Source organism: Dicentrarchus labrax, unplaced genomic scaffold (assembly GCF_905237075.1).
Source record: "Dicentrarchus labrax unplaced genomic scaffold, dlabrax2021, whole genome shotgun sequence".
Classification (NCBI taxonomy): Eukaryota; Metazoa; Chordata; class Actinopteri; family Moronidae; genus Dicentrarchus; species Dicentrarchus labrax.
This window is the reverse complement of record NW_026136707.1, coordinates 6,267,721-6,292,137: the sequence shown is the minus strand read 5'-3', so window position 1 is coordinate 6,292,137 and position 24,417 is coordinate 6,267,721. Positions and strand designations below refer to the sequence as shown.

General features: G+C 42.4%; 2 protein-coding genes and 1 long non-coding RNA gene across 4 annotated transcripts in view; 2 read left to right on the top strand and 1 right to left on the bottom strand.

Annotated features, from left to right (window-relative positions):
* Nucleotides 1-1,123: 1,123 nt before the first annotated feature.
* ago1 (argonaute RISC component 1) lies at nt 1,124-20,639 on the top strand. Its single transcript, XM_051405668.1, is given in 20 exon segments — nt 1,124-1,607; nt 5,133-5,179; nt 5,181-5,320; nt 8,080-8,200; nt 8,831-9,012; nt 9,681-9,817; nt 10,165-10,299; nt 10,624-10,711; nt 11,799-11,946; nt 12,133-12,252; nt 12,380-12,502; nt 12,701-12,834; nt 13,119-13,303; nt 13,526-13,685; nt 14,102-14,192; nt 16,702-16,896; nt 17,007-17,141; nt 17,262-17,363; nt 17,502-17,701; nt 17,871-20,639. Coding segments are annotated over 20 exon segments (2,577 nt in total). The 5' UTR covers nt 1,124-1,582; the 3' UTR covers nt 17,980-20,639.
* LOC127366596 (uncharacterized) lies at nt 14,684-21,062 on the bottom strand. The gene is made up of 3 exons (XR_007885338.1): nt 20,917-21,062; nt 16,638-17,678; nt 14,684-16,208 (listed from the first exon to the last, which is right to left on the bottom strand). It is a non-coding gene; the product is annotated as an uncharacterized LOC127366596 (long non-coding RNA).
* A 593-nt stretch (nt 21,063-21,655) lies between these two features.
* Nucleotides 21,656-24,417, top strand: part of LOC127366594 (protein argonaute-3) — a 34,201-nt gene continuing 31,439 nt past the window's right edge. For both annotated transcript variants that reach the window (XM_051405667.1, XM_051405666.1), the window contains exon 1: nt 21,656-21,805. In XM_051405667.1, coding sequence (XP_051261627.1) covers nt 21,787-21,805 — 19 coding nt within the window. In that variant the 5' untranslated portion in view covers nt 21,656-21,786. The remainder of the gene's footprint in view (nt 21,806-24,417) is intronic.

Below are 24,417 nucleotides of genomic sequence, written 5' to 3'. Positions count from 1 at the left end.
GTTACACAATAGAAGGATTGATAGAAAAATTAATCAGCAACTATTTTGATAATCAATTAAACATTGATGTACATTTTTAAGCAAAACTAAAAAACATTCTCCAGTTTCAGCTTCTCGGATACATTTCTAATCTTTGTACTATGGACGAAATGTTGTTTTCAACTTGGGCTTTATGAAACTGTGATTGACATTTATCAGTTTCCGAGACCAAACAACTAATCAGTTAATCAAGTAAAATAAAGTAAATTCTTTTTCCAACAACATCATTTTTTACATGATTTTACAGAAGTGAACACCACACCCGGGCGAGACGTAAGAAGGGAGATTAGTAAAATGCATAACTTCAGATTTATTCTTGTTAAACTAGAGCCAGTTCTCAACCATCCAGGATTTGATGTACTGGAGACAGTTATTGAGGTTTATTAGTTTGTTGTGATTAAGTCCTAGGGGTAGAATAATCACATCAATAACAAGTGTCATTAGCATGACAACAAAAAGAGAGGTTGTGTTTTTGGATAATGTGATTTTACAGTACAGCATATAGACGGAGAAAAGGATGGGACCAGTAGAGCTTTGGGGAAGAGGTGACAATGCAGACAGTGAAGATAATCAGATTACCACCTCTGGACGTCAAGGGCACTGTGCTTGGGTCTAAAAACAAAAGTTTTGTTTATTTATTTGGAAAAAGTAACGAAACAGACAAAAAAATCATTATGCATTAAATGATGTGAGGTGAGAACAGTGATCAATAAAATAAATGAAACAACAACTAGCTACAAAAAGTTGATTTGAAGTTTTATGCCTGAATTTAAACTTTGAGAGGGAAGATAACTGCAACATAATAAACTAAATAATTTAATCATCATAACTTTTTATGTTACACGTTTTAAAATATTCTGAATTGTTTCACAATTGTATGGTTACATATTTTGTGTGCAGTTATATTTATATAATTATTACTTCCATAATATGTTGTTTATTTATAAAAATGTGGTCAATAAAATAGGTCATAACAGTGAATCTTTCCCCCCCTGACACTCGTCCATATTTGCATATCTGCAGTGCAGTACCTCCTTCGGCCTCTGGGGTGTGACAGCAAGTTCATCAACAGTTCCCTCGCACTTTTTTTAATGACAAAGAAGAAGTTTCGGATTTTTTGGGGGGTGAGGGGCTGGCCTTTTTTTGTTCCGCTGGAGAATCCTGCCTGAACGGTGAGCAGGAGCACCACAGACCGACGAGAAATCACAGCGCCGCGGACAATCGGCGGAATCACGGCGCCCGGGAGGGACCACACTGCCCCGCGAAGGAAGAGCGGTCAGAATTAAGGCGGTATCTCCCTCCAGCTCCGCGGCTACTGGCTCCAGGGTCAACGGGCAGCTATCCGCCGTTAGCCCTTAACTCCTCTGCGGGTCTGGGGGTTCTAGGTAGGGGCAGGGGGCGGGGGTACACCGAGAAAAGGAGAAGACTGCACGCCGAGAGGAGGGGGCTGGAGGTCTGAGACGCTTCCAGCCTGAAGGGGCCGGCGGTTTGGCCACAGCACCCCGGACTAGCTAGCTTGTACCCGCTCTGCTAAGTGAATGGGATGGAGCCGGGACCGTCTGGCGCTGGTAGGTTTATTTTTTTACTTTAGTGCTTTAACATGCTATCAACCAGGATACCCGAGTTATGGCTGCATATATAGACTGCAAAAAAAACGGGGCACTTGTAGTCTGGCCTTTTAGCAGTCAGGGGGGGATGCACAAGGAGGCTTGGTGACAACCCTGTCTGTTGCATCGCAACGTTTACACAAGAGAGAGTGTGGGAGATTGGAAGTCTTGCAGTCTGAATGCACAGCACTTTTGCACGGAGCGTTATTATTTATCCAGATTTATAGCTGCAGACAAGCCTTTTGGGGCACTGACAATATCCTCAGCCATGCGCGGGGGCAGGGAGGTCGTGGGAATCTCGGTGAGGAGGGACGAGGTGAAGCCCGCCTTCAAGCAGCAGCAGCAGCAGCAGCAGCAGCAGCTGGCTGCACCCCACACACACCCCACACACAGCAGACCCGTTTCCCCTTTCACTGGCAGCTTACTCACTCTGTTCAGGTTGTCTGGAGAGTGTTTAACACCTATACCTTACATGCGCACATGAGGGACACAGGCCTAACATCTGCAGAGACAAACGAATTATTTATTCATGTGGAACCAAAAATAATCCATAATTGTTATATCTGCTTTTAGAGTTGACATAAGCCTGTTTTTTTTTAGACCTGGGAAGAGTTCATTGTGCATTGCATTGCATGTGTATGGGGGGGGCTTTTGCTGTGCATGCTTCACTTTCAGATTTACAGCCAGTGATGATCTTTGTCTGGCAGGCTTCGTGGATGATACTGAGATATGGAGGCAGCCAATTAAAACACAAACTATGTAGTGTTTGACTTTGTGCCCAGGTCTGAAGTCCACCTATTGTGGAAAATCTTGAACCATGGCATTTATAATCCAGCACTGAGCCCGTTTTGTACCTTTGTAAGGCAGCGTTTATTAATTGAATGCTGTTTGTTTTAAGGTGGCGGCCTTGTGAATAGATCATACTAACCACCTCTGAATCCTCTTTGGATATATTCAGGCTGTTTTTATTTTCACGCAGGCCTGAGGTTGAAATTGCATTGTCAATCTAGATAACGCATTGTTGAAGTCAGTTGAATAGGCTTTGTTTTTATTTTTTAAGGATGGGTGAAGGGCCCCCCGGGGCCCCTCATCTCAAAGTCTGCTTTTGTGTTTTGAAGTGTGATTATTCAATGTGCTATTTTCCAAGATTGAGCTGATTGCCATGTTTAGCTCATGGTCAACAGCCAATTATTCAGAGAGCCAACTAGTTTGGCCAAAACAATTGATGCATAATTGGCTGTTCCTTCTCATTCATGTACTTGGTCTTCTGTGATCTCCTGATGAGGGAAGGGGTCTCCTAGTAAACATCCACTACCGTTCATCATTGTGAGATTTTAAATGCTCATTTCATTGTCATATATTTTTCTGTTTCAGTGTGTACTTGCCTTGAATCCACAGCCAAAGCCATTAATGAACCAAAAGAGCACAAAAACGTACATGTTCTCCCAGATATAACTTTAAAATAGTCATTCCCATGTGACTTGGGCTTATTGCTTTGTTACGTCATTGTACAGACAGTAAGCAGTGAGTGTCTTCGTGTTGTGATGCAGCACCAAAGCTCTGCTTTAAGTCTTACCGCCAGGGAAGGACCGCTATTGTCTCGGGATATGTGAGAGCGCTGGCTCCGCTTCTCACCATCTGCCTTCACTGGCACGAGGGCGAAGTGTGTGTCATTGTGTGAGTGTGCAACAATCACAACGCAGTGTAGACGCTCACGTATTCCCTCATACATGCTTCCTTGCACATATGTGTGGAGTATGTGTAGTCAACACATGTCTGGTGTCTGTGTTTATGGTGTTTGTCAGATGTGTTGTAGAGAAGTGTGATTTTACACCTAGATACACACACACACACACACACACACACACACACACACACACACACACACACGCTCTAATTAGAGCATGTTTCTGTGTTTTATGGCTAATGTTACTCTTCCCGTCATCTGAAGGCTTAGTGAACATATGATTGAGTGGCATGCTTGACCCAAGGATTTCCAAAGCAGCTACATAAAGCATGGCTTTTCCAGTTTGGGAGACACAGGCGCCTTGGCCCAATGTGGGAACATGCTCAGTGCAGGACCAAAAAGGCCAAGGTCTCTTCAGCATGACCACAGCGGCACCCTGCCTCCTCCCGTCTCCTCCAACAGCCCTACACACACACACAAAAACTCACACACACACACACACACACACACAGTGGTCCCCTGATATCCATGACAATACTGTGTTGCCGTGGTGTCTCCATGGTGAGGCTGGGAATGTAGAGGGGGCCCCCTGTGTTTGTGTGTATGAGTGTTGTGTTCGCCGTAGCAAGGGCGCTCCCTCTGTCATACACCCGTGTATTTGTGTGTGAGTGTGAGACGGAGGAGCGGGGCAGCTGGGGTCTTTGTTATGGTGGAGGAGGACTGGTCTCTGGGGACCCAGAGGTTAAGGCACTGGGCCCCTCTCAGGCAGGAGTCACAGCTAGCCTCACATTTAGCACCCAGTCTAGGAGCCCCTCTGTATTAGCCCTCCTGACTGGCTCAGACTTGTTTTTTCAGACATGATGCTAGCGTGGTCACCGATAGTCCCTAATCGGTGAGGTTTAAGTTGTATTCTTCGTAATAAGTTGCATATGTTTGTGTTGGACGAATACATTTTCAGAAATTGGGCTAGTTTTAAAAGTGCAATCTATGTCTAATGCTGCAAGTAGTTATTATTTTAAAAGCTGGAACCAGCAGATGTTTGATAAATGGCTTAAACCATCAATCTGTTATTATTATAATTGTTGGTGATCTGTTTAGGAGGGGTGTGTCAGAAACCCAACTGAACTTCATTTGATAAATGAATGGGAGCTGAATTACAAACATCTCCACTACACTTTGCTACATAAAGAAGTATTTTTTTCTAATCTATTCCTTTTCTTCCTCCACCATAATTTCTCTCCCCCCCCTTCTCCCCTTCTCTCCCTTGTTCATCCTCATTTGACCTAATCCGGTTGTTCATTCTCCTCTTCTTTATGCCTTGTCAATATCCTCCTCCATCACCCTTTATCTTACCACATATATAACCTATTCTCTCCCCTTCCCTGGCCCCATATGCCCCATTTTGCTTCTAAACTGTTCCATTCTCTTTGTTTCTCTCTTTTCCTATCTTCCCTCTCCCTGTTACCATCTTCCTGTTTCTGCCCCTTACTTTGGTTTCCACCCATCATGTCCTCTTGGCCTCTGCCTACGCTTCCTTCCCGATTTTAACCCACATTTCTTGCCCTTTTTGCCCTGTCCTCTGCTGCTCACAACCACTTCCTTTGCCACCTCCCCACTTAACTGTTGTTCATCTCTTGTGTGCCTGCTTTTCCTCTGCCCTTCCTTTGCTTTGACCTCTCCTTTTTCCGTTCCCGCTCTTTTTGTACATCCTTTTTCTTCATTCCTACCCTCTTTGCTCTGAACCTCCTCCCCTCTGTCACCTGTCCTTGTCGATGGCTCCCTATCCGCTGTCTGTCCAGTGCCCATGGGGGCCTTCCCCCCACCCCTGCAGCAGGTGTTCCATGCCCCCCCGCCGGCCAGGCATGGGTACCGTGGGCAAGCCCATCAAGCTGCTGGCCAACTACTTCGAGGTGGAGATCCCAAAGATGGACGTCTATCACTATGAGGTGGACATTAAGCCCGACAAGTGCCCACGGAGAGTCAACAGGTAATAAGATGTAAAGACTGTGGTTACATCTTCATCTGATAACAGTCACAGCGTGCCTTGTATTTCTTGTCTGTGATGTCCCGAATTAATCTGAAGCATCAGTACTTGTCAGTTGTCATGTGTCATAAATGGTTATTAATGTGTGGCAGCACAGCAAGCACTTTAAGAAGTCAACCAGCAGCTGAAATGTCTGCACTGTGGAACAGTTTGAAATTGGGTAATGAAAGCCCCAACAGTCACTTGTAATCACTGTGTTGTCTTTCAGGAGGCAGCAGTAACAGTCACTTTGAACAATGCTGCTGAAATTTAAATGCAATTCTTTGCAACAACTATTTATTTATTTTTACTGGTTGATTGCCGTGTTTCTGTGTGGGGGGAAATAATAAAAAATATGCCATACCTAGATTGGTTTTTACAAATTTTACCATGCTTTATGATTGCAGCATGCAGTGCTGTTACCTAAGAGAACAGATATTTGATTGGGATGCAGTATAAGTTGACATTTAGTTACATATTTCTCAATTAAGAGGCAAAAAACCTGAACCTCATGACCTGCTTCTGATATTTTCAGCCGATGAAACATATTTTCCAAACTTCAGATTACCTAATTCTGTGGCTTTATATTGAAAGCAGTGCCTCTGTGAAAATAATACCTAGTGTGACTCCTCGTCAGGCCTCGAAGAGCAAAAAGCTATGTGAGAAAAGTCCCAGAATCTGTGCATAATCAGACAAAAACCGAACACTAAGTATGCATGACTTTCAGATCACATTAAGCAATAGGAGGCCTTCCCTCTCCGCAGTAGCTGTGCTAGAGTGACTGGACCGGACAGATGGTGGAGTCAAAAGTGAATCTAACTTAACTGACCCTTTCACCTTGGCTGGTGTTTATACGTGCTTGAAGAAGCCCTTTTTATTGGATGGTTGAACCATTCGCTGTCTAATGCAGGTTAAATAAAATTGGTTGTGTCAATTAGATGCAGTCACTAATATGAGGGAGCATCCTGAAGATATTATTGGATAGAATAAATGCCAGTCTATCATTCAGGAGCCGAAATAGGCATCTATTGCCTGCATTTAAAAGCTTGCAAAAAAGGTAATTCATCAGTATTCTGTTAATGGTGAAGAGAGTGAAGAGTCCTCATTTGGTTCACTCAATAAATATACAGGCTAATATGGATTGCTGTGTGAGTTGCTATGTGTTTCATTCAATACTTTTTTTTTTAAAGGAGCTATTAGTCCCTAGACAGTTTATAGTGGCCCCATCCAGATACTCTTTTCAGCTGTGACGAATTGGAAACAAAAAAGAGCTGCCATGATTGTGATTTGTCACGTTTATTACTATAATCCAAGCATCAAACTGCACATAAACATAAATTATGAAATTCAGGGAGGGGATTGTGCTGTCTGTCCATCTTGCTGACTTTTGTCATGGCTCTCCAGAGAGGCAGTTCCTTTAAAAAAAAAAAAAAGGACTGTCTTGTCTGCCTTTGAGGGGAAATGGCAACACGCCACACATACATATGTGTCACCATGTTTTATCTTTCTATAATGGCATGAGTGCCATTTTTTTGCCCCCTTTCCCTACTCGGCTTTCCATTCCGGACTACAACCTTAGTGGATATGATTGGCTATCACGTCCCACAGTTGTCCTTTTGTGTGGAGTCATGTGTCAGGTATCAGGGACAGGCTATAAGCAGGAATATAAAATATATGTGTATATATATATATATATATATATATAGGCTAACATTGTTTCTTGTCAGTTTCCTGGCACTAGCCCGATCTGTCTCTCTTACAGTATGGCTTACTAATAGCCTTGAGCCTCTGGGTAATCATCAGTAATCGTTTAGAAAGATACGGTGTAACTGTCTTTCAATCTAGAAAACATTCATATTTATTGTGTGTCCATTATATCATCAGGCAGCCATTATTGTTAACAATGTTATTTGTGCAGTCTGAATGAATTAACTGTTTGTTTTTACATGTTTTCTCAAGACCATCAAATTCATTTTCTTGAAGGAATAACTTATATACAAATTACATATAATACATATAATTACATATAATTATATATTTCTTCTTTATTCAAATAGCTTGAACCCAACACTAGTGTGCTCATATTAATGATTAATCAAACAATCTTCTATTTCTGATCTCAGCAGAAAGACAAGGTTGTCTAGAGAGCACTCTAGGAGAGTCCTTAAGCTTTTGTTGTCTTCCTAATTAAGGATGTAAACAGAAACAAATAAAGAAATCAGTAATCTATTTGTAATTAGACAGTTGAGAGTTGTTTGCTCAGAAATATTATAGAAGAATCCTTGAAAATTGCATGCATTAGTACCCCCATCTCTAACATTCAGAGAGGGTCTCTGAACATCGGCCTTTTTTGCTTTTAGGGTTCGAGACAAAGGTTCCAAGAAGGCATGCAAAGGTCAAGCCCTTTGACCTTTTTCTTTTCAGAACAAATCCTCATCCCCCACTCTTGTATGAAGGCCAAGGCACCGTGCATTGAAAGGTGGCCCCCCGCCCACACCCTCACTCTTTTTGTCCTCGCCTCTCCCCCTGTGACCATGAAATATTGCACCCAGCAGCTGTATCCTGCTTGATCAATATTCTATCATCTCGAGAGCCACTTCCCCCTTCTGATCACAATAGAGCATTCTGATCAGGAGATGGGTTTAATTGGTAGAGGAGGGTCTTTCCTTCTGTTCCTGGCGCATGTTAATCCCATATTGTGTTTTTGCGTGTGCTTCCTACAGGGAGGTGGTGGAATACATGGTGCAACACTTCAAGCCCCAGCTCTTTGGCGACAGGAAGCCAGTGTATGACGGGAAAAAGAACATCTACACGGTGCTAGCACTTCCTATTGGGAGTGAGAAGGTAGATGTTTGAAGTGGTTATGCCTTACACTGTTACACCCTGTCATAATCAGCAATTATTTTCTTAACAGGGAACAATAAAGTCAACCATAAGCCCCAAATTACGCTATTTCTCTAGGGAAGAAAAAACACAGAAAAGCAGGCAATATTTTATGTTTTTATCTCTATCTTTATTATGTTTCATAAAATATGTCTATCCCAGTGTTCACAAACACTTTTATGGAACACTTTTACTGTCTGGTTGGAGACTTCTAGGTTTAATATATGCGTGTATCTTAAAAATAATTTGACATTTTCTCGCTTAGAGTTAGACACAAAAATCAGCACCATTCTTTTATCAGCCAGTTTGCTAACATTAGAATAAATACTGGAAATGGGGAGATAGCTAGCCTGGCTCTGTCCAAAGGGGTCTCCACTGGTCATGTGGCAACCTCACGGTGATGGCAAGACTGTGGGTAGTCAAAAATCAAAAGCATGCATGCTCATTGTAGGTGATGTGTGGTAGGCAAGGTGTTTCTTCTGTAATTTGAAGTACCTTCTTGAATAACAAATCCTGTATCAAGTAGGGTTTCCCACCTTGTTCTTTACCTCTCCTCTCCTTTTCTGTCCTTTCTGTCCTCTATTTCTCTAGGTGGATTTTGAGGTAACCATCCCAGGTGAGGGTAAGGACCGAATCTTCAAGGTGTCCATCCGTTGGCTGGCCAAGGTGTCATGGCGCCTGCTGCAGGAGACTCTGGTCAGCGGCCGTCTGCAGGTCCCCCTCGACTCGGTTCAAGCCCTGGATGTGGCCATGCGCCACCTGGCCTCTATGAGGTACACCATAATAACCCCTTCTCTTAGTTATACCAGACACAGACACACACACACACACACACACACACACACACACACACACACACTGCAAAATCACTGCTCCTGTCAAATTCTCTGAGAGTTGTATACCTGTGCGTCTTAAAAGGAGAATGGAAAGTCGTGTTTTTGCCAAGTTATTTTTTTTTGTTGACATTATACCCGTGCAGCCTCGCGAGGTCGGTTGTTCCATTCACTTGCATTAAACCATCCATAGCTCCAGGGTTCAGAGTCACTAAACAAAAGATGCTTGTTAGCTGAGACCTGTGTGAAAGTGTCCACCGAATAATGCTGAGAAGGGGAATAATAAACTTGCTTGAGGACTTGACCTGAAAATGGTCAGAAAGTCCTTAAGCCAGAGATGTTTGTGGAAAAAGTAGTCAGTTCAGTGATCATGTTTCCCCATCTCTTTCAGAAAAAGCTCTCTTTCTTATAACTCCCATTTTGGTGTTTTTCCATTCAAGTTTTCTTGTTTTTTCTAATGGTAGAATACAAAGAGTTGTCTTATTCTGAAACTTCCTACATGAGACGACAACTTTACTGGACATGAAGTCACGCTGAGGTCATGCTTTTAATTCAGTTTAGTCATTTTGCACATTCATCATTTTCACCTTCCCACCTCCTCCAATTAGGTACACTCCAGTGGGCCGTTCATTTTTCTCCCCACCTGAAGGCTACTACCACCCACTGGGTGGGGGGAGGGAAGTCTGGTTTGGCTTCCACCAGTCTGTGCGCCCCGCCATGTGGAAGATGATGCTTAACATTGATGGTGAGTCACTGAAGACCTTTCTATCAGAGTGTGCACAGTCAGTCAGTGATCTCATTGCTTTTTACTGACTTTGCATGACTGGGCAGAAACAAATGCTGATAAGTAAAATTGACTCCAGGACCAAAGAGGATTTGAACCACCAATCACGATTTATAATAATGATATCATAAATATATCCACCTGCTCTCCTTTCTGTTGGCTGCTTTAATTTGACCTTTTTTATTTTAACATTAATTTGGCTTTGATAAATGCCTTCACTGGCGATGTCAAGGCTCATAAAAAATTTGGACATCTATGTACCTTTTTGTTGCTCTTCTATGGACTTATTGCTCTCTGTCTCCCTCTAGTGTCCGCTACGGCCTTCTACAAAGCCCAGCCTGTAATTGAGTTCATGTGTGAGGTTTTGGACATTCGCAATATCGATGAGCAGCCCAAGACTCTCACTGACTCGCAAAGGGTCCGCTTCACCAAGGAGATTAAAGGTGAGCTGCTGGCCAGTGAGGAAGTGTCTTCCAAACACACCGTCGTAAGCCTTCAGCAAGAAAATAAATATACGCCTTCATGGCCCATCTAAAGATTATTTCATCACTTTACACCTGGTAGATACATTTCAAAACCCTTCCAAGACCTTATTCATAAGTAACTGCCACTTTTTATCAGTGACATTTCCTTTTTAACTTACTTGTGTTGCGTTGTTATTTCACAAGAAGCTCTTTTAATTGAATTTGCTTGTAGTGATAATGTCTGTCTTTGTCTTTCTGTTTGTCTTAATGCTTGTGTACCCCATTTATTGACGGCATTACCAGGCCTGAAAGTGGAGGTGACCCACTGTGGCCAAATGAAGAGGAAATACCGTGTATGCAATGTCACCCGACGACCCGCCAGCCACCAGACGTAAGTATGCAGACAGCATTGAATTGCATTGTTTTAGATTCATACGGTAGATGCTTTTGTAAGTGACTTACAATAAGCAACCAACCACATGTATGACGGCTATGGACAAATTTCTCATATGGAATTAGATAATTTTGTTTGCCATTGAGATAGTTTAATAGCTAATTTCAACCAAATAGTGCAGAGAGTGGTATTAAAGAGCCACAGGAAAGAAATTCCCCTTTGCACATTCCAGTTTGGGTTTCCTCTGCATCTGAAGAACAGCGAAGATGAGGCAAATTATATCTGTGACGGATTATAAAACTGTGGTGGAGTTTGAAATCCATTTTTCATACATGAGGAAACAATAAGATTCACCCTGTTCTTTTCTGTCGTTACTGTTCCATGATTCTGACGGTTAAATAAATGAATGAAAAGGAGACAGTGTTTCATGGTTATTTATTTTTCTTAAACATTTTGTCTCCCTTGTTCACACTCAATGTTTCTTCACTGCCACTCCCTTTTTCTCATCCACTCACTAGCCCCCTCGACCTCTGTCTCTCATTATCTGAGTCATTTTTGGCAATACTCCTAGAGGAACTATAATAATCCCTAGCTGAAAGCTAGGTCCTGACTTCCTCAAAAGATTCCCGGCCCCTTGGGAAAGTTTGTATGTTGGAAACGCACCATTATTTTGTAACAAAAGGTCCTCTTATATAAACAAGTATTAGTATCAGTATTTCATCTAAAATTATTTATTTAGAAATGTTGAAATACTATTTGGTAAATTGTTTCACAGATTAGACGTTTGGTTAAAAAATGGAAACAAACGTTCTGTTTAACCACCTGTTTAATACAATACTTGTGATTGTCATTACTATTAACATTTAACATTTTAACATCAACCTGCATGACTCAGCAGATCAGGAGGTGGCCAGTGATTCATTGTGATGATGATGACATTCACTCATGTGCCACACACTCATGACCATGCAGGGGCGCATCGACTCAAACATTTTTGGAAAACATAACAACAAAGGCAACTTCCTCATCCTTTTACCATCCTTTTTATCATACAAAAGTTCACGTGTCTTGTCTTTTCTACCAGGTTTCCCCTCCAGCTCGAAAGTGGGCAGACAGTAGAATGTACAGTGGCCCAGTACTTCAAGCAGAAGTACAACCTGCAGCTAAAATACCCCCACCTACCCTGTCTACAGGTGGGACAGGAGCAGAAGCACACCTACCTGCCCCTGGAGGTGAGGAAGAGTACAGGGACGATCTAACTGGGATACAATAACTGAGTTAATTCAAAGACTGAACCAATTAAAAGTGTTGATATCTAACAACACCATGTACAGTGACTGTTTGAGATACATACAGGACCTAGTGCATGTGAAAAACCAATGTTTACCACCCAGTGACTGTGGATTTACTCGTTCCAGGTGTGTAACATTGTAGCAGGTCAACGATGCATCAAGAAACTGACTGATAATCAGACCTCCACTATGATCAAAGCCACAGCTCGCTCCGCACCCGACAGACAAGAGGAGATCAGCAGGCTGGTGAGTTTTAGAGACATCTGGTGGGCGGAGGTCACACAACGGATGAAACGACAAGTGTAATAGGATACATTCCTATACACTCTATGATTACTGTGAGATAATGATGAATGTCCTTCACCTTCCACAGATGAAGAATGCAAACTTCAACCTGGACCCGTACATCCAGGAGTTTGGAATCAAGGTGAAAGATGACATGGCTGAGGTGACGGGCAGGGTGCTTCCAGCCCCTATCCTGCAGTATGGAGGACGGGTAAATTCATTCATTCATTCATTCATTCATTTATTCATTTATTTATTTATTTATTTAAAACAGTTTTTGGAGAGTCTGGAACTAGAAAGACAAAACTCCATCAGTTGCATTTTTTACTAACACAGTAGTTGAAATAATTTCTGTAGATATGACCTGATTTGGTTTAAACTTTATCTCCTCTGGTCCTCTCTTCCTCAGAACCGTGCCATAGCTACCCCCAACCAGGGAGTGTGGGACATGAGGGGGAAGCAGTTTTATAACGGCATTGAGATCAAAGTGTGGGCGATTGCCTGCTTTGCCCCCCAGAAACAGTGCAGAGAAGAGGTGCTCAAGTAAGTACTAATGAGTAGTAACAGAGGAAATTCATTTTAGGGGGGAATTAAATCGTTTTCTAGTCTTTGGCTTTTGTGCTTTAGCTGCTAGCAAGAGAAAAAAATGTGCCCCCAGAATGCCATATTTAGCCTACATTTTGTATCTCTTTGGTGATTTATCCCTTTATAATATAATGAATGATATTTCCCAATGATAGGGCCTGGATACAATGCAAGACAAAATATGAGAAACCTTGGTCTTTAGCTTGCTGAATTTTGTTTCAACTACTCCGGTTTCTTCTCAGGAACTTCACAGACCAGCTGCGTAAAATCTCTAAGGATGCTGGGATGCCCATTCAGGGACAGCCATGCTTCTGTAAATATGCCCAGGGAGCAGACAGCGTGGAGCCCATGTTCAGACACCTGAAGAACACCTACTCTGGACTGCAGCTCATCATCGTCATCCTGCCAGGAAAAACTCCTGTCTATGGTGGGCTATCTTTGTTGTCTCAGATATGTTTATGTTTATGTCTGTAAAGAAAAAGGTGTCTAAAATTGTCATCAAACCACAAAACCATCTAAGGACATATTCTGCTGTTGAATCATCATCAGCAAGAGTAGTTGCTTACAAATGGAACTTCACACAAATGCTACCTCAGTCCTTTAGCATCGTGCTGCTCTTCATGTCCCATTCCCAAACTGTCCCCTTTAGCGGAGGTAAAGCGCGTGGGAGATACCCTCTTGGGCATGGCCACGCAGTGTGTCCAGGTGAAGAACGTGGTGAAGACCTCACCTCAGACCCTCTCCAACCTCTGCCTCAAGATCAATGTGAAGCTGGGAGGCATCAACAACATCCTGGTCCCTCACCAACGGTGAGCATTTGTTTAGGCTGCCTTTGAATTAGTTGTACACAGTCATTGCAACAACGGTGAGAATTTTAACAATGTTAATGTCACAAATAAACATGTGTAGACACAAGACTGCAGCCTTATGGTGTATATTACTGTTAAATCATAGGTTTATACTCGTATTGTATTCCTGCCATAATAACACCTAAGATGCAAGTGTTGTCCTTTACTTGGTCTCCTTATTAAAAGTATATTTGATCTCCTGTTGCAACAATTTACATGTTACAATTTAAGTTCTGCCCACAAAGTCCAGCTTGACTACATACTGTATATTGACCCATCTCAACATGTGGTGATAATACAATGCCTAAAAAGCATCCTTGCACACTGCCTTTATGAGCTAGTTTAATTTGCATCTCCTCCTCCAATCGCTCCCTCAGGTCAGCAGTGTTTCAGCAGCCGGTTATCTTCCTGGGAGCAGATGTCACACACCCCCCTGCTGGAGATGGCAAGAAGCCCTCCATTACTGCTGTAAGTCTCAGACATAACACCTTCACTAAGCAACACAAGCTGACCTTGAATACAATCTCAGGAAAAGGAAGGGATTGTGCAACTACTGCGAGTCACATAAAGTCAGGGCGTGCAGGTTAAGCCCATGTGTGGGGGGGGACACTGGATTGCTTTTGGCTCTGATAACTTGTGATGAGCATTTCTCATTATTGCTAAATGATTACTTGATTATTGAAAATGAAGTCCAGTTTATTGAAACAAACATTTGACATTATCCATTGGTTTATGAAGGGGTGTTTTAAAAACTGTGTTTGGGTTTGTGGTTTATTGCTATCTATGTCAGGTACTGGAGCCAGAAAATTAAGACTTTGATCTAAGGGGACAGGCTGAAAGAGACTCATTTCTTGTTATGTTATAGTATAACTCTAAAACTGCCACCAAGACACACATTAGGAGAATTCAGCTTTTGAGACCAACTTTTTTTTATTAGGAACAATATTTTTTTTGTTTTGTTTAGTACAGTCATTAAGTCAGCATTTATATTAGTGTTGATAATAAGAAGAACAGCAGCTTGAAGCAGTGGTTCTCAACCTTTTAGAGTCTCAACCCCCCAGAATAATCGAGTTGGTGTTCTGACCCCCAGTTTGAGAACCACTGGCTTAAAGGACCAGTGTGTTGGATTTAGTGTCATTTAGTGGTGAAGTTGTAGATTGCAACCATTTGAATACAGCTCAGAAAAAGGCTAAATATTATATGGAATATTATATTATATCCATTTCTGTCAATAAATCCTCCTAAATGTTACACACTGGCCCTTTAAGGCACTTAGCTACCAGTACCACGTTTTGTCCACTGCTGCTGGGTGTGTTGGACACAGCAGCACCAAATACAGTAGCTCTGTATCAGCTCTAATACACAGATGGTGGATCGGGGGGGACTAGTTGCCTTTTAAGAATGGTGGGTGGTTGCCAACACAGACATTTCAACCTTGGTTTTTTTAATTACTTTTTCAAAGCCATAAAAACTTTTTCATTTTCTTTTTATAAGTACATAGATAATATGAAAATTACACACTTATTGCCACAGCGTAGTGTCTCTGATGGCCGTCCAGATGCTAAGTTGGCAAGAGCACTCCTTTTTTTTAATAGGCAAATCAGAAAAACGACAAGGACATGTAAATAATGCAAATGACCTCAAGATGTCATAGAAAAGCAAATGCACATGGTTGTGGTTGCTTAGTGACAGTGGCATCAAGTAATAGGTCATGGCGCTCAGCAACGCTGCTAAGAGAAGAATCCTTCAGGCATAAATAGTTTGTTTGAGGCTGAAGCACTTCCCCACCTTTTTTTTTTAATATCTAACACAGATGAAGTTAATTAAAACACGACAGCAAATGTCATTACATTCAGCTCATATGTGAGTTAGTTTGACTGTTATGGTAACATGAGTGCACAGTAAAAATGGGGAAGTACTATTATGTTCTTTGGGTAGATGAGATGAATTCCTCACCCTGTGGTAGGCATCTGTAAAGTTATTTAGGCATTTTCATTAAAATCATTAGTTGTAGCTGTTTATTTATATATATTATATTGTGTACTCTCACTCTTACCCAACAGCTTAGCTTGAAGAGCTGTTGAAGAATTTTGGCTGATCAGAACATTTCACCAACACGACTTAATAAAATCAGTAGTAAATGCCCAGACACTCCCTGATTTAAAAGTCCATTTTATGAGAAACATCTGCAGTCAATCTGACTTTTCGTTTAAACTTGGATACACAATAAATGGGTCTGAACAAAGAAAAAAAAAAGTACTAAGAGAGGAGTGAGGGATGAAGGAAAACAAATGGCTCATCACTGACTCACGTTCAAAAAGGAAATGACGTCAACCCTCGTTCGCCAGTCGTCCGCCCTTGACCTCAGCTCGACTGTGGTTGGCTGTGTTGTTGCCTAGCAATTATGACAAACGCTTGAGTCACGCACAGAGAGGATGGGAGAGGAGAGTGGGTCTGTCTTGATCCTCCTGTCTGAGGAGAAAACTGGTGAAAAAATAAAATTGTAGTGCAGTGTAAGGATTTGAGGGACTAAAAAGAAAAGATGGATTTTGAGCCTCTGATGCTTCTCACTGGAAGCCTCTAGGGGATGCTAATGTATAAATATACACATGGGTACAAACGACTGACGACAGTGAAAGGACAATGAAACTGTTGCTCTGTGAATGCTGTTACTGCACGACAGATTATTTCAAGTATTTCTCATTTTTATACTTTTTCCGTTTTACTACTGTTTAGTTCTTTTCTTTTTTAGTTTTTTTTGTCTGTGTAAACATACAATTCTAAATGCAGCAAATTAAGACTACGTAACAAATTTTAAAGCAGAATAGGACAGATGTTCTGATTTAAAATTTGGAGAACAATGTTACAACTATTGCGTGGAAGTGAAAAGTCTTGCAAAGCAATATACAATACCTAATAGCACACTTTTTGACAGTGCTCCGTTCAACTGTTACTCCCTTCCTCCCCTGTCTTCCAGGTGGTAGGCAGTATGGATGCTCATCCCAGCAGATACTGTGCCACAGTGCGTGTCCAGAGACCCAGGCAGGAGATCATTGAAGATTTGTCTTACATGGTGCGGGAACTGCTCATTCAGTTCTACAAATCGACCCGGTTCAAGCCCACCAGGATCATTTTCTACAGAGACGGAGTTCCTGAGGGACAGTTGCCGCAGGTAATCGGGCGTCATGGTAGTTGAAACTGATGAGAGTTCTTTGTTTATTAGCGCTCGAGCTGATATAGTTCATTTTTTAGTGCATCAACCATCAATGTTCTTTTGTCTAGATTCTCCACTACGAGCTCCTGGCCATCAGAGATGCATGTATCAAGTTGGAGAAAGACTATCAGCCAGGCATCACCTATATTGTGGTGCAGAAACGCCACCACACACGCCTCTTCTGTGCTGACAAGTCTGAAAGGGTAAGCTTTCTATTTTCTTAAACTTTAAAAAAAAAAAAAAAAAAAAAATCATACTTGCATGATTATTTTCACTTGTATTTTCATATGTAATAAATGCCATCTTGTGTTTCCTTTTGATAGATTGGGAAGAGTGGGAATATTCCTGCAGGGACAACAGTGGACACCAGCATCACTCACCCCTTTGAGTTTGACTTCTACCTGTGTAGCCATGCAGGCATACAGGTAATGATAGAAACAGAATGTCTTTTTGCAGTGTAATTTAAGTTGTAGATTATAATAAGACTGATTGCTTTTTACATACCCGTTTTCTGCATATATATCTTTCTTCTCTCATTGTTATTGCCTTCTCTTTGTGTCCAGGGTACCAGCCGGCCGTCTCATTACTACGTCTTATGGGACGACAATCGTTTCACAGCTGATGAGTTGCAGATTCTAACTTACCAGTTGTGCCACACTTATGTGCGCTGTACCCGCTCAGTCTCCATCCCTGCGCCAGCCTACTATGCTCGTCTTGTGGCCTTCCGTGCCCGCTACCATCTGGTGGATAAAGAACATGACAGGTTAGTGTGCTTATCTTATGAAAGATATAACACAAAGTTTCTCAAACTGACTCTGTTTCTGGTTACAAAAATTCTTGTGACCGGCGCTATTGGTGACTTTATTGCAATAATAACAATGAAGCATCACTGATCATTTGTTCTGAAAACTCTTCCTGTCGTCTCTCCGCAGTGGAGAGGGCAGCCATGTGTCTGGTCAGAGTAATGGTCGGGACCCCCAGGCGCTGGCTAAAGCAGTTCAGATTCACCACGACACCCTGAGGACCATGTACTTCGCCTGAGCTACACCAACCATCACCACCATTGATCCCTCCCACCTCATTTCTACCTGAGTGGGCACACAGCCCACCACCACCACCACCTCATCCCCATTCCTTATTCCCAATGACTGCCCACCACACATACTCCACAGACCTGCCAGTCATTCACCCAAATCCAAGAAAACCTAAGGCCCTTCACCTGTAAAACACAGGCAGACTCTACAGCCTCATGCACTCAAAAGGTTATGAATATTATTATTATTGTCATTTTATTGTTTTTACTTTACCAGGACTATTGCTCTTTATGTTGAATTTTTAAAACTTGGGTATTATTATGTAATTGTATTGTACGCTACCTTCACAATCCTGTGTATGTAAGTATGCAATACGGATGGGAGGGAAAATAGGTGAATAATAAGAAAAGAGAAAAAAAAAAAAAATCACAAAAAACTTTTTTAACTGCCACCACGATGCTGCCTCTTTACCCATCCGAATGCAGGATGCCAGTGTTCCAAGCCCCCTTAATAAAGGGGGATCCTCTAGAGGGGTGGTACTGGGCATGCACACTTACATGTATCATTTTAACGTTGTCATGAACTACATTCATGGTTTTTAATGTTTTTGAATAATGTTATTTTTTAAAACAGCCTTGAGGAGTCTGAGGTATGGTACATTAGCACTTAGTGTTAGCATGTAGGTGCCACCAGTCCTGCACATAAGAGTTTGTTAGTACTAGGAGGCAAGCCCTCTGGTCTTTACATTAGCAGACAGAAAGAGCAGGTGTAGCATATCGTAGATACAGGAGAGAAGACCTGCCGCACACTCTGTGCTGGTTGGCCAGTCCCTTAGAGATTTAGCCTATAGAGGCAAGCTTAGCATAACAATAGAGGGACCATTTGCATAGAGTGTATCAAATATACTTGCACCCCATGCACCTAAACCAGCATTATTAACCAGCCAAAAGTGAAGCCAACCAATGGAAAAGGGGCACTTAAACAGGAAGATAATCTTTTATTTCTGTTTTGCTCTTTTAAGATTTACGAGGCACTTTTTATTTTATTTTATTTTATTTACTTATTGATTTATTTTACTTCAAAATGGTGAGACTTGTCTGTCCTGAGGCTTGACACAGACTACTTTTTTGAAGTTTTCACACCCGCACTCGCATAGCTTTCAGAACAAAGAGGTAACTAAGGCAATAGGCAAGGTCAACACTCCTCTGTAGATTTGAATGCAGGCAAATATAAAGTCTGATCACTTAAGTGCTGCAAGGCTGAACTCTCATTCAGCAATTGACCTTGCTCAGATCATTCCAGCATGTATCAGTGGAGATGACGCCACACAGTGCACTCTAAACTTCCACCCACGCACTTCTTTACATACCTGTACACACCTATCCCCATTCTTACACACAGCTCTTCCCTCTGCAGGCATTTACAACTCATAGCCTGGATAGCAGAAGCACACACAGCCCTCTACGTCTCTTTCTTAGCATGTAGAGACCAACCTCTTCAAATGCACTTGTTCCCCTTATTTCCCTCCAAGCCAAACTTTCACTCATCACCCTTTCCATCATCACCTTCTATCCTGGCTGTCTATTCTCATTTTTAACATGAAACACCTGCAGCGTCCGCTGCCCCAATCCCCTAGCTTGTGTTAGCCAATCCCCATTGGTGCTCTGTGTGCATGGGCGGCACAGATAGGGGATTGCTACATTGGACAGGGTGGGCCACTATTACTACTACTTAATATGTCCTGCCTTTTTACATTTAGTCACTTTCTGGATTTATGAAAAAAAAAAATAATGCATGTTATTATTTTTTATGACTGGATATTCTGAGCCACCTTATTTTGGTTTCCTTAGCGGTAGGAGCCTCGCGCTCGCCACTGCCTGTCAGTCGTTTGGCCTCGATTGTGTAATGGTTATAAAGACTGCTTTTTCCTTTGTCATTATTATTATTATGAATATTGTGACTAGTGTCAGAGTGTATCCTCCAGAGGGCACTGTGGAGACTGTCTCAAAATTCCACCTCAGTTGCCCTTTAAGCGCCTCAAATCTTGTCTGATGGTCAGAGCCCCTTTGAGCTGAAAGGGATCAAAAGATAAGAGATCAGATGAGTTTGATTTTTAAATCATGTTTATTAACTTGCATAATCAATATGCCTTTGTACACCGTTTTACTGATCCTTCATTGTGTCCAAGGTGATTTGTATATATAAATATATAATATTAACCTGTTATGTATTTTGGCTCACCAGTTGCCGGGCCTTTCACAGTTGGGGTCAGTGTTCTTTCCCTTATTCTGTGCTTTAAAAAGGAAAAACTACAAAAAAAATAAAAAAAAATCAGTTTGGGGGCATTTCCCAGCACCACTGAAACCAGATGCAGTTCTTCACTCACTGAAGCCACAAAAGCACCTTGCAAATGGGGGGAGACGAAATGGCAGTCACCCTGGAAAATGCATCATGTGGACCCCGGAGAGTCCACTCCTCTCCACACAGCCTCACTGTCTGACTAAGCAATATTGAAGCCACTGATCAAGAACAGTCCTTGTCATAGCACTTCCCAATAGATTTGAATGAAAGGACATGGAAGCATATTATTTTGGCTCTGTATGTGATAGTATGGGAACTCTGTTGGGGCGGGTTATTTTTTAAAGAAAATAAAATTGTTTTTTATTACGCCTGTTGTGTGTGTGTGTTTTTTTTTTTTTAAATATTATTAACATTTTAATACTGTATGTATGTTCACTTGGATTGGATATTAGTTTATTGTCTCAAAGACTATAATGATAAAGTTAAGAAAATAACATTTTATACTACAAAACGTGCAGTCTTCACACAAATGCAGCCAGTTATTCATATCAAAATGCACGGTTTAAATAATAATAATAATAAAAAACAAAAACATATTTTATCCATTAACGTGTTCATAGTGTTGTTAAAAACGTAGGGTTACCTTTGGGTGAAGGCGGAGTTGGTTCTTCTGACGTCTGGTGACACGGTGCCCACCTCTTCCTGTCGGTGTCAGAAAGGCAACTTCACCATATTTAGCTGGCTTGCCGAAGCCCCGCAGAGTTGATCTGTCAACCAGACTGAAAATCCCTGACACTTATCGGCGGACACTGTCCGGTGTTGACAGCTTTATTTTCGGACCGGGTTAGAAACTACAGGAGACGACGTCGTTGGGATACGTTGCTTAGGAAACGGGGCCGCGTCAACGGCTGTTTTTAACGCGATAAAAGTAACGTCAACCGTCGTCTGTCAGAATTCCAAGTATCCAGCAGCCGAGCTAGCAGCTAGCTAATTACTGTAGCTACCCCGACCCTCGCCGTGCCGTAGATACGAATTTATGTCGTCTCTGTTCATGCTCAGCCATCGGTAGGCATTCATTTGGACTCCGTGACCCCGCTGTGATGATATCCTGACAGCTCCTCTCCTCCTTTCCGGCCACTTTCCAAAGCCTGGCTAGCGGGGTAACTTGGCTAACTAGCAGGTTTCCACTGCCACAGGGTTCGCCGTGAGCAACCAGTCGCTTTCACCGTGGCAGTGAAATCCGATTGGATACGTTGACCGTGTGCGGGGGGGGACGCCGGAGACCCCCGGCCGGCGAATAAAGCCGTACCGAAAGGCCCCCTTTTTTTTTTTTTGACAGTCAGCGGGGGGTGGTGGTGGGGGGGGAGAGGAGCTAGCGGAGACCAGGGTGCTCGGCCATTCAGCGCTGCAGAGGCGGTGCACTGCCGAAGGAGACACCGGATTGAACGGAGGAAGAGTCCTAAACCTATTGACTACTACGTTCCGGGAAGTGAACCGGGCAGAGACCTCATGAATGGAAATCGGAACTACAGGTAAAATATTCCACCACACGACTCTTCACTCAAGTTGTTGACAATTTTACAGTAACATGTGTCAGTGGTTGGTTGCATCTCTTGGGGGGGGGTGATTGGGGTTGTTTCAGCGTCCCTGGGTGAAGCCTTGAAGGTGTTTAACACTGTTACCAGTTAATTGTGTCTAAGCATGAGTCACAGTTGTGGTGGTTTCCATTAAATAACACACCCGTCATGTGAGACTGGCCTGAAGTAAAATATTTGTCATCCTTCAAGTTCTGTCTCAGTCACTGTAAACTCATCACACGCCAGCTGTGTGGGTTTCATTAAACAGATGCTGAGGTTAAGCCTGGTATTCCCCCTATGCTTTATCAGGATGACCCCCCCCACACCACACTGTTAACTTTATACACACACACACACACACACACACTGTTAACTTTATTATGTGGTATTAGTGGGTCATGGTGCAGAATACGACAATGTTTTTCAGCTCCGCTCTCCAGAGCTTGTGACACTGTCCTGAGAAGCCCCCCCCCCAGGTCTTGGTCACCCACTGAACCCAGACTGACCTACATATATATAGCAGGAGCCTTGTCCCACAGCATACACAGTCGGCAGAGATTTGAACCGTGTTTTGCCATGCTATGATTTGAACATTTAGTCAATGCTGTATTCTAATTCCTTAATTGTGAGTAGGTAGGCAGTGTTTGTCTTTAAGAGCATTAACATTGATTAGCTGTAAGTTTAGCTGTAAGTTTATCCTGTAAAGTTACTCTTGCATATTTGTTTTTCTTAACTACACAACAGCATGAGTTTAAAAATTACAAACGGTGGTCACTGAACATGTTCAACTGCTGCAGTAACCTCATAAAACCTTGGAAATGGCTGTCTAATCCAGGTGATTCACATTGTCAACCCAGGCCATGGCCAGTAAACTGCTTCTTTCTTGGTCATTGTGGCAGTTAAACAGTGCGGACCGCCTGGCTTTGTCTCAGCTGTAACGGAAGCTTTCCACTTATGTGACCATAAACTGAACGCCAGGCAGGTACTCTTGATCAGCCAGTGACACACGATACAGCGGTTGGCTCTTAACCCCCCCCCCCAACCCCTCCTCGAGAGGAGATCCCTCCCTGCTGCCTACTGTCTCATTAGCCTCTCTGCTCCTCTCAGTTGGGACACTTCCCAGCGTCTGTAGCATAAGGGAACACAAGGTATTTTCCCAGTAACCAAGCACCTACGGTAATGTCAAACAGACTAAAACAGTTATGTGTGACTGTTGGTGCAGGTGTGCGAGTTAAGCGGACAGTATACTCTGAACTACTTTACATTTGGTGAGTTCTCAAAGGTAAAAAGAAAAACAAGTTTGTGACCAAACAGAAGCAGCAGATTCTGTGAGAGTGAAGTGTGAAAAGGATTTCTTAAACTCCAAATGTTGGCATAGGGTTGTTGGCTGATCCCCTAATGCGCTGACTGCAATTGTTCAACAATATTATGTGATTAGGTTCGGCCAATCATTTTCATTTTTACTCCTATAGTATTCTAATTTTGTGATAATTCTTTGTTTACTTCTTCTCTTGATGAATTTGAGTTGTGTCCGCTTCCACCCTAACCGTCTCATGCTCCTAAAACAGCATTGACCATAAAGAACGGACCTTGGGACTCACTGTGAGTGTATTGGTGTGTGTTTGCAGCACTGTATTCCACAGCAGTCTGAGAGCACATCAAATGCAGTTGCATACAGAATATACGTCTAGCCAGCCTTACAATAAGTGTGTTAAGGAGCGCGGTTGATGGTTTTACTTTGAAAGACATTAATGCGTTTATAGTCGGACTGAGGCATGTTATACGGTATCATTTTGTGGCCTGTCCATGTAGGTCGCTGCAGGGTCTTGATATTGTGTGTTGATGTTGGTTCACAATCACATATCACCAAACACCACAGGCCAACCAGTGAGTGCTATGCCTGGGTGAATGATTAAAAGGGGGCCCTCCATCAGTCAGTCAGTGGCCTGGAGAGTGAGCTTAGAAACCGACTCACTCTTTTCCCTGGTAGTAGTCTAAGCAGCAGCGTGTGGCATGGAAACCATGGCTCTGGAGAGCTTAGCACTAGGGATATTATGAGTGCAAGGCTTTTGAGCCCTGAGCAAATCAAATCCATTTTGATGTGTTAACCCTGAGGTATGCCCACAGACTGCTTGTCACTTCATATTGATGTGATGTTACATTATGGCTGAGTTGCAAAGCTATGGGCTGACCCATGTTAACGTTACTAGAGGTCTCAGAGTTAAAGCAGCCACAACAAACTTTTATTTTTTGGTTGGTTCTGGCGCCCCATGTGGACAAAAACTGTGGTGTTTCCACCGCCTTGTTTCATTGTTTTCAAGGGGAAATAGCCAGTCTTCTTGTTGATGGTTTTGCAGGTCATACAGAGGCATCAAAATTAGATGAGACTGTTTAATAACCAGTTAAAAACTCCTTGTAGTAGGTTTAAACATAACTTTAAAATTGAGAGATATATATATTTCCGTACATATGATTTTTGATTTATATACTGAATGCAGTTATTGGTAAGTCATACAGATTTCAGTGGCCTGCCAGCAATTAAAGGAATTAGGTAGATGATGTTCATT